Below are 12,025 nucleotides of genomic sequence, written 5' to 3'. Positions count from 1 at the left end.
ATTTATTTATTTTGAGAGGGTGAGAATGAGAGAGAGAGAGTACATGAGAGGGGGTAGGGTTAGAGGGAGAAGCAGGCTCTTCGCTGAGCAGGGAGCCCGATGCGGGACTCGATCCCGGGACTTCAGGATCATGACCTGAGTTGAAGGCAGTCGCTTAACCGACTGAGCCACCCAGGCGCCCGATAAGTTTAGAATCTTAAGAAAAATCAAAAAGGTTTATTTCCCATTCTAACTGCTATTTGGTGCTAAATAAATATGCTAGAGTTAACAGTTTACAAGAATTCCGTAATTTATTTTTTTTTTAAGTTTTATTTATTTATTTGACAGAGACACAGCGAGAGAGGGAACGCAAGCAGGGGGAGTGGGAGAGGGAGAAGCAGGCTTCCCGCTGAGCAGGGAGCCTGATGTGGGGCTCGATCCCAGGACCCTGGGATCATGACCTGAGCCGAAGGCAGATACTTAACGACTGAGCCAACCAGGCGCCCCAGAATTCTGTAATTTAAAACAGGCATGTGAGGGCTGCCTGGCTGGCTCAGTCAGTAGAGCATGCAACTCTTGATTTCAGGGTTATGAGTTTGAGCCCCACGTTGGTATAGAAATGGCTTAAAAATAAAATCTTAAAGGGGCACCTGGGTGGCTCAGATAGTTAAGTGTCTGCCTTTGGCTCAGGTCATGATCCCAGGGCTCTGGGATGAGTCCGACGCTGGCCCCTGCTCTGTGGGGAGGGGCCTGTTTTTCCCTCTGCCTGCCACTCCCCCTGCTTGTGCTCTCTCTGTCAAATAAATAAATAAAAGGTTTTATTTTTATATGTTCTCAAGAGAGAACAGAGGCAGAGGGAGAAGCAGGCTCCCTGCTGAGCAGGGAGCCCAGTGCGGGGCTGGATCCCAGGACCCTGGGCTCATGACCTGAGCCGAAGGCAGATGCTTAACCGACTGAGCCACCCAGATGCCCCTAAATAAAATCTTTAAAAATCTTAAAAAAAAAAAATGGCACGTGAATATGAATAAGCGGGAAGGACATTTGACCAGGAGGTAGGAGGTCTGGATTTTCATCCAGTTCTTTATCACTGTGAGATTTTGAGCAAGTTGCTCTTGTCTCGGGGCCTTATATAAAGGTAGAGTTAATCCTCTCTTCCACCCACTTGCTTAAGGTAGAATGAAGAGTGAAGGAGGAGTCTGAGAGGGCTTTAAAACTAATATGGAGCAATAGTTGACTTTTTAAAAAAAATGACATAGGCTCCTGGAAAGCTGGGGTCTCTTATAAATTTTTTTGAGGTGTTAGAGGAACGGGAATCTCCTGAATCCTCTCCAGGACTGTCTAGATTATGAACTCTAGTTGTGGGCTAAGGGAAAAGAGCAGAGATAAGCATAATCTAAAATGTTAGCTAATTATCAAAAGTTTTATAATTTACTTCAAATTTTATTTTTGTTCTGGGGCTCTCCGGGACTATAAATAGTATATAGGTGATTTGAATGTACTTGTTGAAATCCTTATAGTTGGAAGACTTACGTGTTTTCTGAGGATGAAATATGTCATTTTGTGGTTTGGAGGCTCTTTTGGCCTTTGCCTGTGTGTCTGAGTACTCTTCCCCGGGATTGGACCCCTTAAACACTGGTTACTCGGCCCAGAAGGAACCACTGGCAGGGCTCTAGGCCATGTCTTTCTACTCCTCACCTGAGATGAGTCACCTCACGGCCTCCTGTGGCAGTTGGCTACAGCGCATAAGCATGTACCAGTGGCCAAATACAGAATTCACTCAAAGTTCTCAAGGGCAAGCATATTTAAGATACCAGTTCTTCTTAGAGTTTTAAAAATCAGGAGACAGCTGTTTAGTAAGTAAAGCTCTAGCCTTGCAGTAATCCTTTCATTTCTTAAGAAATGACATTATTGGCTTATGTGGTTATGTGGTGAAATTAAAAAGTAATCTTCAGGTTATTCCTGCTTTTCTACAGATTAAAAAGCAAATTGCCTTTTATCCAAATTCTGTATATTCATAATCTCCTCCCAGCCTTCCTGGTTCCTTTAGTAAAATATCCTCTTTTTGTGTCTGAAATTAGCTAATTGCTGGCACAGTGAGTGGTGGTTGAAAAGGGCTGATGATGCTTTCTGAATGCTTAGTGTTATTGATTCTGGTACATAGTCTAACCCAGTGTTTGGTTGGTTTGATTTCTTAACCGCAGTTCTAGCCAGGGATTTATTTTACATTGTGATTGAGTATGCATGAATTACCCAAAATAAGTTTCATGAAAATAATCACCCTTACTATATGTATTCCAATATCTTCTATTTCACTTTTTTTTTTTTTAATGCTCATCATGATCCACTAAATGAATTAACATGACCTGCCAAAGGGTTTCAAACTATAGTTTGAAAAAGTGGTCTTCAGGTATATGAAAATTTTTACTGTTTTATGATTTGTAAAATATATTGGGATGTATTTGTTTTAATTTGCATGTTTTCAAACTATAACAAAGTAGGCTCTTCAAACAGGTACCTGAACTGTAATCTTTCATCTAGAAAAAAAATTAAATAATTAAAAATAGAAAACTTCATGTTTGGGGGGGGTAGAGTTTTTTGTTTCTTTGTTTTGTTTTGGTTGTTTGGAGATGAGGGTGAACTTTCTATTCTTCATTCTTTTTATGTATGCTCAGCTTTTAAGCAACATGTTAATAGTGAGATCTTTGGTCCCTTTATTTGTTGAATTTCATATGACTAAATTGGAAACATTTGGTGCTTGTCCAATTAATGTTTTACATGTTTTACAAATTGTGCCAAATCTAGTAGGACTATTGGGTGCCATGATTCCTGATCTGTCACTTAGGGAGATTTATCACAATTAGCTTTGCCTCTCTACCTTTTCTATTCAAAGAAGTAGAAAAAAAAATGTTTTTCTGACTTTTTATAAGCTCTTGACCTGGTCAGGATGATGACATTTTGACTGTGTGCATATGAACATCTTCCCACAGAATTAGAAGTGTTTATCACCAACCAGCCAAGATGAACATGGTGAAGAGGATCATGGGGCGACCGAGGCAGGAGGAGTGCAGCCCCCAAGACAACGCCTTAGGACTGATGCACCTCCGCCGTCTCTTCACTGAGCTGTGCCATCCTCCCCGGCACATGACTCAGAAGGAACAAGAGGAGAAGCTGTACATGATGCTGCCAGTGTTTAACAGGGTAAGGCCACGTTGCCCAGGCCATGCCTCCTTCCAGGACTGGGTAGCACTGCAGGAATTTTAAGGTTATAGTAAATCACGGATAGGAAAAAATGATAGAATGAGTTTTTAAGAAGCTCGATGTTTTCATTCCTTTCAATGTGCTGTAAAGCCATGTGACTTTACCTGAGACCTGGTCAGAGTGAGTTCCAGTTAGTTCTAACAGGTAAAAGGAAGACTGAGCATTCTGTAAAATGTTCCTATAATGGTTGAGTTTTGGAAGAGGGATAGGTTATCAGTTACCATTTGTTTTTTCCATTATTTTGTTGAAATGATGGTTTATTGCACTATAGAGTGTAATTGCCCAAGTATTTTGTACATGTTACAGAACCATCTCAGTTTGCTTTGTTGTTTGGCAGGTTTTCTGTAAGAGATTTTCAAAGAGGATAGTTATAGGCCCAAGAGAGTCTAAATAGAGGTAATTTTTTAAGGTATTTTGTCAAGTTGGTTACATGGGTAGCAATCTTGGTGGGGATATTTAAAATAATTTTTATATTTTTATCAAAGGTGTACAAATACATAGTTTAAAAAGTCAGGTAGTTCCATAGGGCTTTTAGATGCCGCACTACTCCTCGCTGCCGATTACTGCTGCTACTTTTAGCTTTTTCAGTACTGAAGGGCACCCCTTAAAAGAAAGTTGTCTAAAAGTCTGTGGGGATTGGGGAAAGGAAGTTTCCTTCAAGAATGTGATGTGGGGGTGCCTGGGTGGCTCAGTCAGTTGAAGGTCCAACTCTTGATTTTGGCTCAGGTTGTGATCTGGGGGTGGTGGGATCAAGTCCTGCATTGGGCTCTGTGCACAGCGGGGAGTCCACTTGAGATTCTCTCTCCCTCTGTCCTTACCCCGCTCACATGCGCACGCACTTTCTCTCTCATATAAATAGATAAATCTTAAAAAAAAAAATGATGTGATTCTTGAGGCCTTAAAAGATAAGCATTAGCCCAATTGGAATTAACTGAACCAAATTAACCAAGAAGGTAATTAGAGTAAGAGGTTATAGCATGAGTCAAGATAAAAGGCAACAGATATTTTAATATGTGCCAAAATCTATAAGGAGTCCAAGAAGTTGATTTTATATTGAGGAGGAACAAAAAATAAGACTGTCAAGATTGATAGGAGGTACATCATGATGGGTTTGTATATTGTATTAGGAGTCAGTACTTTTTCCTGGAGGCATGCAGAGCCAATGAAGTATTTTAAGCAATAGAATAGGAGAGTAGAAGGGACCAAAGTAAGCTGTCTACTAGGTTTCTAATTTGGGAAACTAATTGGGAATGTTTTTCCCAGTTGCTGAGAAAGTTTTAAAAGATAGATTCAGTTCGGGTCATTGAGTCTGAACTATTTGCAAGCTTCCCAAGTGAATGTATATTCAGTAAGCAGTTAGAAGCTCAGGTAGAGGATTTGGCTGGATATGTGCTTTGGGGCCTCTGGCACAGATGGGGTAGCTGAAATCCTGGAAGGAGAGGCGAGATTACTCATGGCTTATACTGCCAGAAGAGCACTAGGCTAAGGATCAACCATGGAGAATATGAATGTCTAATGAAAGGAGGGGAACCCATGAAGGATATAGAATGGGAGCCGGTCAGTAGCAGTATAAGAAGAATCAGGAGAGGGGTGGTTATAGAGCTCAAAAGATAAATGTAAGAAGAGAGAGAGTAGTCCACACTACCATGTACCGTACAGAGACCCAGTAAGATGAGGACTGAAAAATGTTCATGAAATTTGCCAGTTTGTAAGTTACTGGAATGGCAGAGCCAGAAAACAGTGAGTTGAGGAGTGAATGGGAGATGAAAAGAGACAATAGGTATGTACCGGGCTTGTAGAAATTTGAAAGAAAAGAGAACAAAAGAGACTGATGGACATGAACTTGGCGATGAGAGGGGTTTTCTTTGTGTGTGTTTCTAGTGTTTTTGGTTTGATTGTAAAGATGGAGGAGGAGATGCTTGCTAATAAAGAGAAGGGAAAAAACCAGCCCAAGAGGAAATTTGGAAATTTTTAAGAGTGAAAATGGAGTGGGGGCGCAGGTGAGCCTTAAGCAGGAGAAAGATACTCCATCCTGGAGACGATTACATTTTGTTGGGTGTGAATATGATGTATAGTTAAGTGGGAAGTTGAATAAAATCTTGCTTGATGTCCTCAATTTCTTGAGGACATCAGAAGATGTGGTCTTTTAAGAGCCTTAGAGTAAGTTAAGGGGCTTAAGGAAATTGTGATGATTTGGAATATTATGAAAGGGAATGAGAGAGAGAGTTGAAAGGAATGGTGAAAGAATTAAAGGGTATTGAGGGTCCAGTGAAAGTTGGAGATGATAAATTTGTGCTGGATCTTATCCATGTGGGTGTGTGATTTTTCTCTTGCAGGCACTCGGCAGCATGTGTGTGGAAGTAGAGGAGGCAGATGGATACCTTATTTATTGGGATTGAGATTTTGCTGGATTGGTAAGGCAGAGGGTCAAGAGAGGAAGAACAGTAAGAGAGATCAGTTCACATATCACCCATTGGGTTGGGTAGAAGAGAAGAGCAGGTGCAAACATTAGTACATTTAGAGGATGTTCATTTTTTTAATCTATGAAATAAGAGGCTGAGAATGATGGAGGGAGGAGATGGTAGAGTACAAACATGCAGAGAGGTGGGGAAGGGTTTAAAATAGCTGTTTTGAAAGTGAGAGAACTGATTACGGACAAGCCATTTTTTTCCAAGCCCTGGTGAGGTAACAGTCATTAATTTTTATTGGAATCAGTTCTGGGAAGTTGTTCCTTTTTTTAATCTTTTTATTTTTGTTTTACCTCAGTGTCACGATGTACTATTGCCTCCTGAATAGTTTGAGGTAATTTCCTTCTCTCAGACTTATGCAAATTTACAAAGTGATGATAAAGTTTATAACATAAATTAGTAAGTAATATCCTACGTATGTGTCCCATGTATTTCATCAGTTAGGCTTCTATAGCCAATTCAAGTTAGGCTTAGACTGGAAGAATCATCTGAATGCTTTTTTTTTTTTTTTTTAAAGTAGATATGAGATGCTTTAGTGATTCTCTGTTGCTTAGACTGTGACTTAGTTCTCTTTTGTCACAAGTTGCATTATTCTTTCAAGTCAGAAGTTTTTAATTGCCTGAGTAAAAGCACATATATATATGTGTGTGTGTGTGTGTGTGTGTGTGTGTATATATATATATGCATTGCCTTATACCTCTAATACAGTGAGTGATTTAAATATCATAAAGGTCAGTCGGCTCTTAACTAATGAAAAGTTAGGAACTTATTTCTGTACCATTGCGACCAATTTAAAAAATACATAGTATTCACTGGATTGTCATTAACAAACTAAAATTATCCTTAGATAAGACATCCCATCCATTAAGTTTGAAATATATAGCTGTATTTATTTAGTGTTCAACCATTTATACATGAACATTCTCCACTGCTAAGAAAGAGCTTTGATGAGGGGCATCTGGATGGCTCAGTCGGTTAAGTGTCTGACTCTTGATTTTGACTCAGGTCGTGATCTCAGGGTTGGGAGATCGAGCCCTGTGTCAGGCTCTGCACTGGGTCGTGGAGCCTCCCTTTTTTTTTTTTTTATTAAGATTTTATTTATGTATTTGACAGAGAGAGACACAGCGAGAGAAGGAACACAAGCAGGGGGAGTGGGAGAGGGAGAAGCAGGCTCCCCGCGGAGCAGGGAGCCCAATGTGGGGCTCCATCCCAGGACCCTGGGACCATGACCCAAGCTGAAGGCAGATGCTTAGACACTTAATGACTGAGCACCCAGGTGCCCCAGCGTGGAGCCTCCTAAAGGTTTTCTCTCTCTCTGTCTCTTCCCCCCTTCCTCCCTCTCTAAAAAGAAAAAGAAAAAGAAAGAAAAAGAGCTTTGATGAAAGAATAGCTCAGTATGGTTCTAGAGTTCCTACCATGATTGCTAAAGTGAATCATACTATCAATTTTTGAGATTTTGCTTGATTCGTGCTAAATGGCAAATAAACCATATTGCTGTTAGACATGAGCATCTCTCTGCAGAATCATTTTTAAAGAGTGCTCAGTAGTGTTATTTCAGTTTGTAATTTTTGCCTTTAAGAGACCCAGGTTGAGAAATGACATGTGTCGAGTCCTTTTTCTGGGCCACGGCTCATGCTGAGGTCCTCAGTGGCCTCCCATGGTCTTCATCACAGCCCTGCAAGGAGACTGCTGCTGTCATCTGAGAGATGATGGAGTCTGAGAATAATATTTCTCCAGCATTCTTAACAATGATTAACCTTTTTAGTCTTAAGACAAAAGCTTATTGACAAAATACTTGGCTTAAACTATTCAAAAATGAATAACATTTTAGTCATCTAAAAACTTACTGCCATTGTTAATTCTGTGTGTTTTAAAATATAATTTTACTAACTAGGTCTTTTTTAGAAACTTCCCTTGTTTTTGAATTAGTTATATTTGAGAAGCATCTAAGTTGAATATGGTGTTTTTCTTTTTTTATCCCTTACGAGTGACCTTTACTTTTTAAATTGTTGGATATTGGACAGTGTAGTTTAGGTCTGTGCAACATAGGATTTGCTAAATTCACATGTGAAAGAGCTGTATTTTCTTACCCAGCCATTGGCAAAACTGGATAGTTGCAAGCCCCGTGCAGAGTAGATGAGCGTGCATGTTCTCATGAGGCAGGCATATCCCAAAGGAGAGAAAGGGACTGAGCCTTCGCAGTTCCTTTTCTCTTGAGTTGGTGGTCCTTCTTGGAAACAAGGAGGATATACATGTTTTCCTAATCATTTATATTAATTAATAAGAAGACTCATTCACTATGAAGTAATGTAATTATATCTTCATTGTTAATTTTTTTTAAATCTGTTATGTATAGCAAATTATTCCAGGACTCCTGATGGTCAGTGCCATGTAACTGAATTTCAGATATTACATGTTTAGGAAACAAAAGACACCATTTTAGAAAACTTTGTAAAATTTCTAACCTCTCTTATCAGTCATATTTAATAAATTTTTATTTGAGTAGCTTTACTCAGCAACAAATATATATTGAGTTTGTTTTTTTTTTTTAAGATATTTATTTGTCAGAGAGAGCATGAGCAGGGAGAGCATACAAGCAGAGGGAGAAGCAGGCTCCCTGCTGATCAAGGAGCCGGACGTGGGGACTCATCCAGGACCCCCGGATCATGACCTGAGCCAAAGGCAGATGCTTAACCAACTGAGTCACCCAGGCGTCCCTATATTGAGCTTCTGTGTTGTACATGGCATTAAATAACACTGTTAATTTGTTCTCCCTGAGTATGCCAAAAACATTTAGTTGAGGAAGTGCCAGAAAATTTTCTGTAATTCAGGTGGGTATTAAAAATGACTCTTCTGAAATCAAGTCTAACCATGCTGTTCCCCTCTTAAGGTGTAACTGTGTAAACTGACAGTGATAGGGTTCATACAAAGTTTAAGTGAGACAACATAGTGCTGAGTGATTAAGAGCATGAGGGGCTTGGAATGAGACAGACCTAATTTTGAATTCTGTCTCCCCCACCTTTTGGCTTAAGTTGTTTAACTTCTCTAAACTTTAGTTTCCTTATCTGTAAAATGAGGACACTATATAGGATTTTATGAGATTTAAATGTTATTAACATGTCAAGTATTTGCATAGTACTAGGCACATTATAAATGCTCTTTGCTTGGTAACTGTTATTTTTCTTGAATTTGGTAGATGGCATGTTTGTTCCTAACTCTGTTGTTGTTGTTTTTTAATCTGAGTTATGAATGTCACATAGATGTTGTAGAGTCATTTCTTTCCAGTTGCTTAGCTCTGTCCCTTGGCAAATGGGGAAATGGAGAACCAGAAAAATTTGACCAGTAGTGTCTGAGGGTGAGGAGAATCCAATTCTCCTTGGACTCCCAGCTTCATGCTCCACCCTCTGTAGCACACATTTAAGCACAGGATTGAAGCATTGTATATTTTCAAGTAATATCGCTATTTGTGGAAGGTGATTAAATATGTACCTAATATTTTTAGATTTAATTGTTGAAGTTCCTCCCAGAAAAATCTACTCGTTTCTTTGCTACCTTCTATATTCAGTATTATCTAAATGTCAGTTCATGTTTTAGTCCCTGTACCTCTCTAACCTTATCTTACACGCTTCCCATCTCATAAAATACATTCCAGTTGCACCAGCCTTTGGATTCCTCACCTACTCCAGGCTCGTGTCCACCTGGAGGTCTTAGCACACTCTTCGTGCTGCCCAGTCCCCTCTTTCTCTGGCACTCTGAAGTGTGTGACTTTGTCTCATCACACAGTGTCACTCCTTCATGCCAATGTCGTCTCAGGGAGACCTTGGACAGCCTGTTGCCACAATAGGCATTCCCTTCCAGTTACCCTGTTTACTTCCTTTAGAACATATCACTAATGTAATTTCCATTCTTAATTTGTTTCATGTTTGTCTCCTGTACTAAAATGTGAACTCCACACACACAGGAATCCTCTTTGCTTCATTTACTTTTGTGTTCACAACTCTCTATTTACCTTTGTATTCATCACTCCAGATAACTGCCTGGCATATATAGAAGATCAATAAATATTTATGAGTGAATAAATGAAAAGAATGAATCACTAGACTAAAAGTTGCTTGTGTCAAAGAAGCAATAGTTGTTCATTTCAAATTAGCAAATAGGACATAGCTCTTTTTCCATTAATAGTATTTGGTCAGTTCAAGGAAGACGTATCTTTTGAAAATAAGTTTCTTACGGCAATAAAGCAATTTAATATCAGGATTTGTGTGAAAAGTTAGGTTTCTTTTTTCTTCTTTTTTTTAAAGAGAGCAGGGTGTAGGGGGCAGAGAGGGAGCAGAGGGAGAGAAAGCATCTTATGCAGGCTCCACGTCCAGCGTGGAGCCTGATGCGGGGCTTAGTCTCACAACCCTGAGATCATGACCTGAGCAGAAATCAGGGGTTGGACGTTTAACTGAGCCACCCAGGCGCCCCAATTAGTTGCATTTTTAACAATGTATTATTCACCTAGCATGAAGACTGCTTGAATAACCATATGTATATACTGTCTAAGAAATGATCTTTTCATTTTATGAGGTTGTCTTCATAACTCTTCAGAATAAAATAGCTCTTAATAATTCTTAGGAGCAAAATATAAATATATTCTGAGTAATAGGAATATTTGCCTGTTTTAAATTAGTTTGACGAAAGGTTTCATAATTGCCTTAGGAAAATACGCAATTGTTTTATAAACAACAGTTATATACTCACATCTCTGAGTTGGAAGTAGAATGGTTATTCAAGCGTGTGTCATTATTAGGCTTCTCAATTTCTAATCTGCCTCCAATTTGTTTGTTAAAGAATATGGGTTTTACAAACAAGTGACCCAGTTGAGCTATAAACACACAACATTTATGAATATCTCAGCAAAAAAAAAAAACAAAACACAATTTATTGAGGTCTTGAAAAGTACAGTTTATTTGTTCTTTGAGATAATGTAAAATTACTCCTGTGTCAGGTTAATGAACAGTCTTTAGATAACTGAACAAAAGTATAACCTGTAGCATTGATTTGTTTGGTACTTTCAGCTCAGTTTGAAGGATTTTATAAGGACTCTAGTATCTGTTGTAAGAATGTAAGAAATATATTTCTGTTACAAGGATATTACATTATAAGTTATATCCTTTTTTTGAGGATCCTTGGAAGGAAATTTTTATGCTATAGTATGAAAATAGAGATACGTCCTTTAAATATATTTTTTTCTTACATAAGGACATTGTGAAACATGGAATTGAGTAGGTTTTCTCTTTTGTATATTTGAGCCAAAATTTATGACCAAAACACGACAAATACAGAATTGGTCTTTTGGTCTTAGATATTTTTAGTCCTGTTTGCCCATCCATTCCCTAGCCTTGGTTTATTTCCTTGTTTTTGTTTTCTTTCTTAATTTTAGTTTATATTCTCATGTTATAATTTATGTATTCTTCAGTGCTAACTTAAATGTTCTCTAGAATCTGTTGTTGTGGGGATGGGAGACAGCATATAAATGAACAAACATATTTAGGGAACATCTCTATAAATTAAAGCAGAGTAGAATACAAAGATGAGTAAGATATGTTCCCTCCTTTTGAGTGACATTTGAATAGATAATAAGAATACAAAATACTGTGTGATTAGTATTATAATAAGAGAGCTATCATAGTTTTAGAAGACTGGATTTCCTTCTAGTTATAAAGAGCATTTTTCAAAGTATTATTTCAGATACATCCAGTTATATAGCCATTTCTTTTCCTAAGACTGTCAGTCCAGGTTTCATTTTCCTGCCCTCTTTGCTGAGCCCACAGGTTTATCTTTAAGAATTATGTATTCTAGGGGTGCCTGGTGGCTCAGTGGGTTAAGCTTCCAACTCTTGGTTTAGCCTCAGGTCATGCATGAGCTGTTGGTCTTCAGATTGAGTCCCTCCCCGAGTAGGGCTCCACACTCAACAGGGAGTCTGCTTGAGATTCACTCTCTCCTTTTGCCCTGCCACTTCCCCTGCTTGCGTGTGCATGCGCTCTCTATAAATAAATAAAATCTTTTTTTTTTCTGGTTTATTCTAAAGTTCATTTGTCTTAGATTTTTTATTAAAACAAAGTGCATTTCATGACCCTCACATTCATTTTCTTTAGTCTTTTTCCTAACGGTATTGTTTTGGGAATTGCGGAATTTAGAAATTCTGAGCTATAGCATGAGTTTAGTGAATTCTATATTCAGTCTAGGACTTAACCATAGATAAGTCCCTGCTTTTCACCATCTGATATATCTATGTACTGTCATAGAACCTTACCACTTTTCTCTAAATTCTTTTT

General features: G+C 38.6%; 1 protein-coding gene across 5 annotated transcripts in view; it reads left to right on the top strand.

Moving 5' to 3' along the window:
• Window positions 1–12,025, top strand: part of WDFY3 (WD repeat and FYVE domain containing 3) — a 237,613-nt gene that overhangs the window by 53,248 nt on the left and 172,340 nt on the right. For all 5 annotated transcript variants that reach the window (XM_025887611.2, XM_073891880.1, XM_073891881.1 and 2 more), the window contains exon 2: window positions 2,967–3,177. In XM_025887611.2, coding sequence (XP_025743396.1) covers window positions 2,998–3,177 — 180 coding nt within the window. In that variant the 5' untranslated portion in view covers window positions 2,967–2,997. The remainder of the gene's footprint in view (window positions 1–2,966; window positions 3,178–12,025) is intronic.

The sequence above is a fragment of the Callorhinus ursinus genome, unplaced genomic scaffold, assembly GCF_003265705.2.
Source record: "Callorhinus ursinus isolate GAN/ISIS: 27379988/994484 unplaced genomic scaffold, GSC_fseal_2.0 scaffold4, whole genome shotgun sequence".
Classification (NCBI taxonomy): domain Eukaryota; kingdom Metazoa; phylum Chordata; class Mammalia; order Carnivora; family Otariidae; genus Callorhinus; species Callorhinus ursinus.
This window is presented reverse-complemented; position numbering and strand designations above follow the sequence as displayed.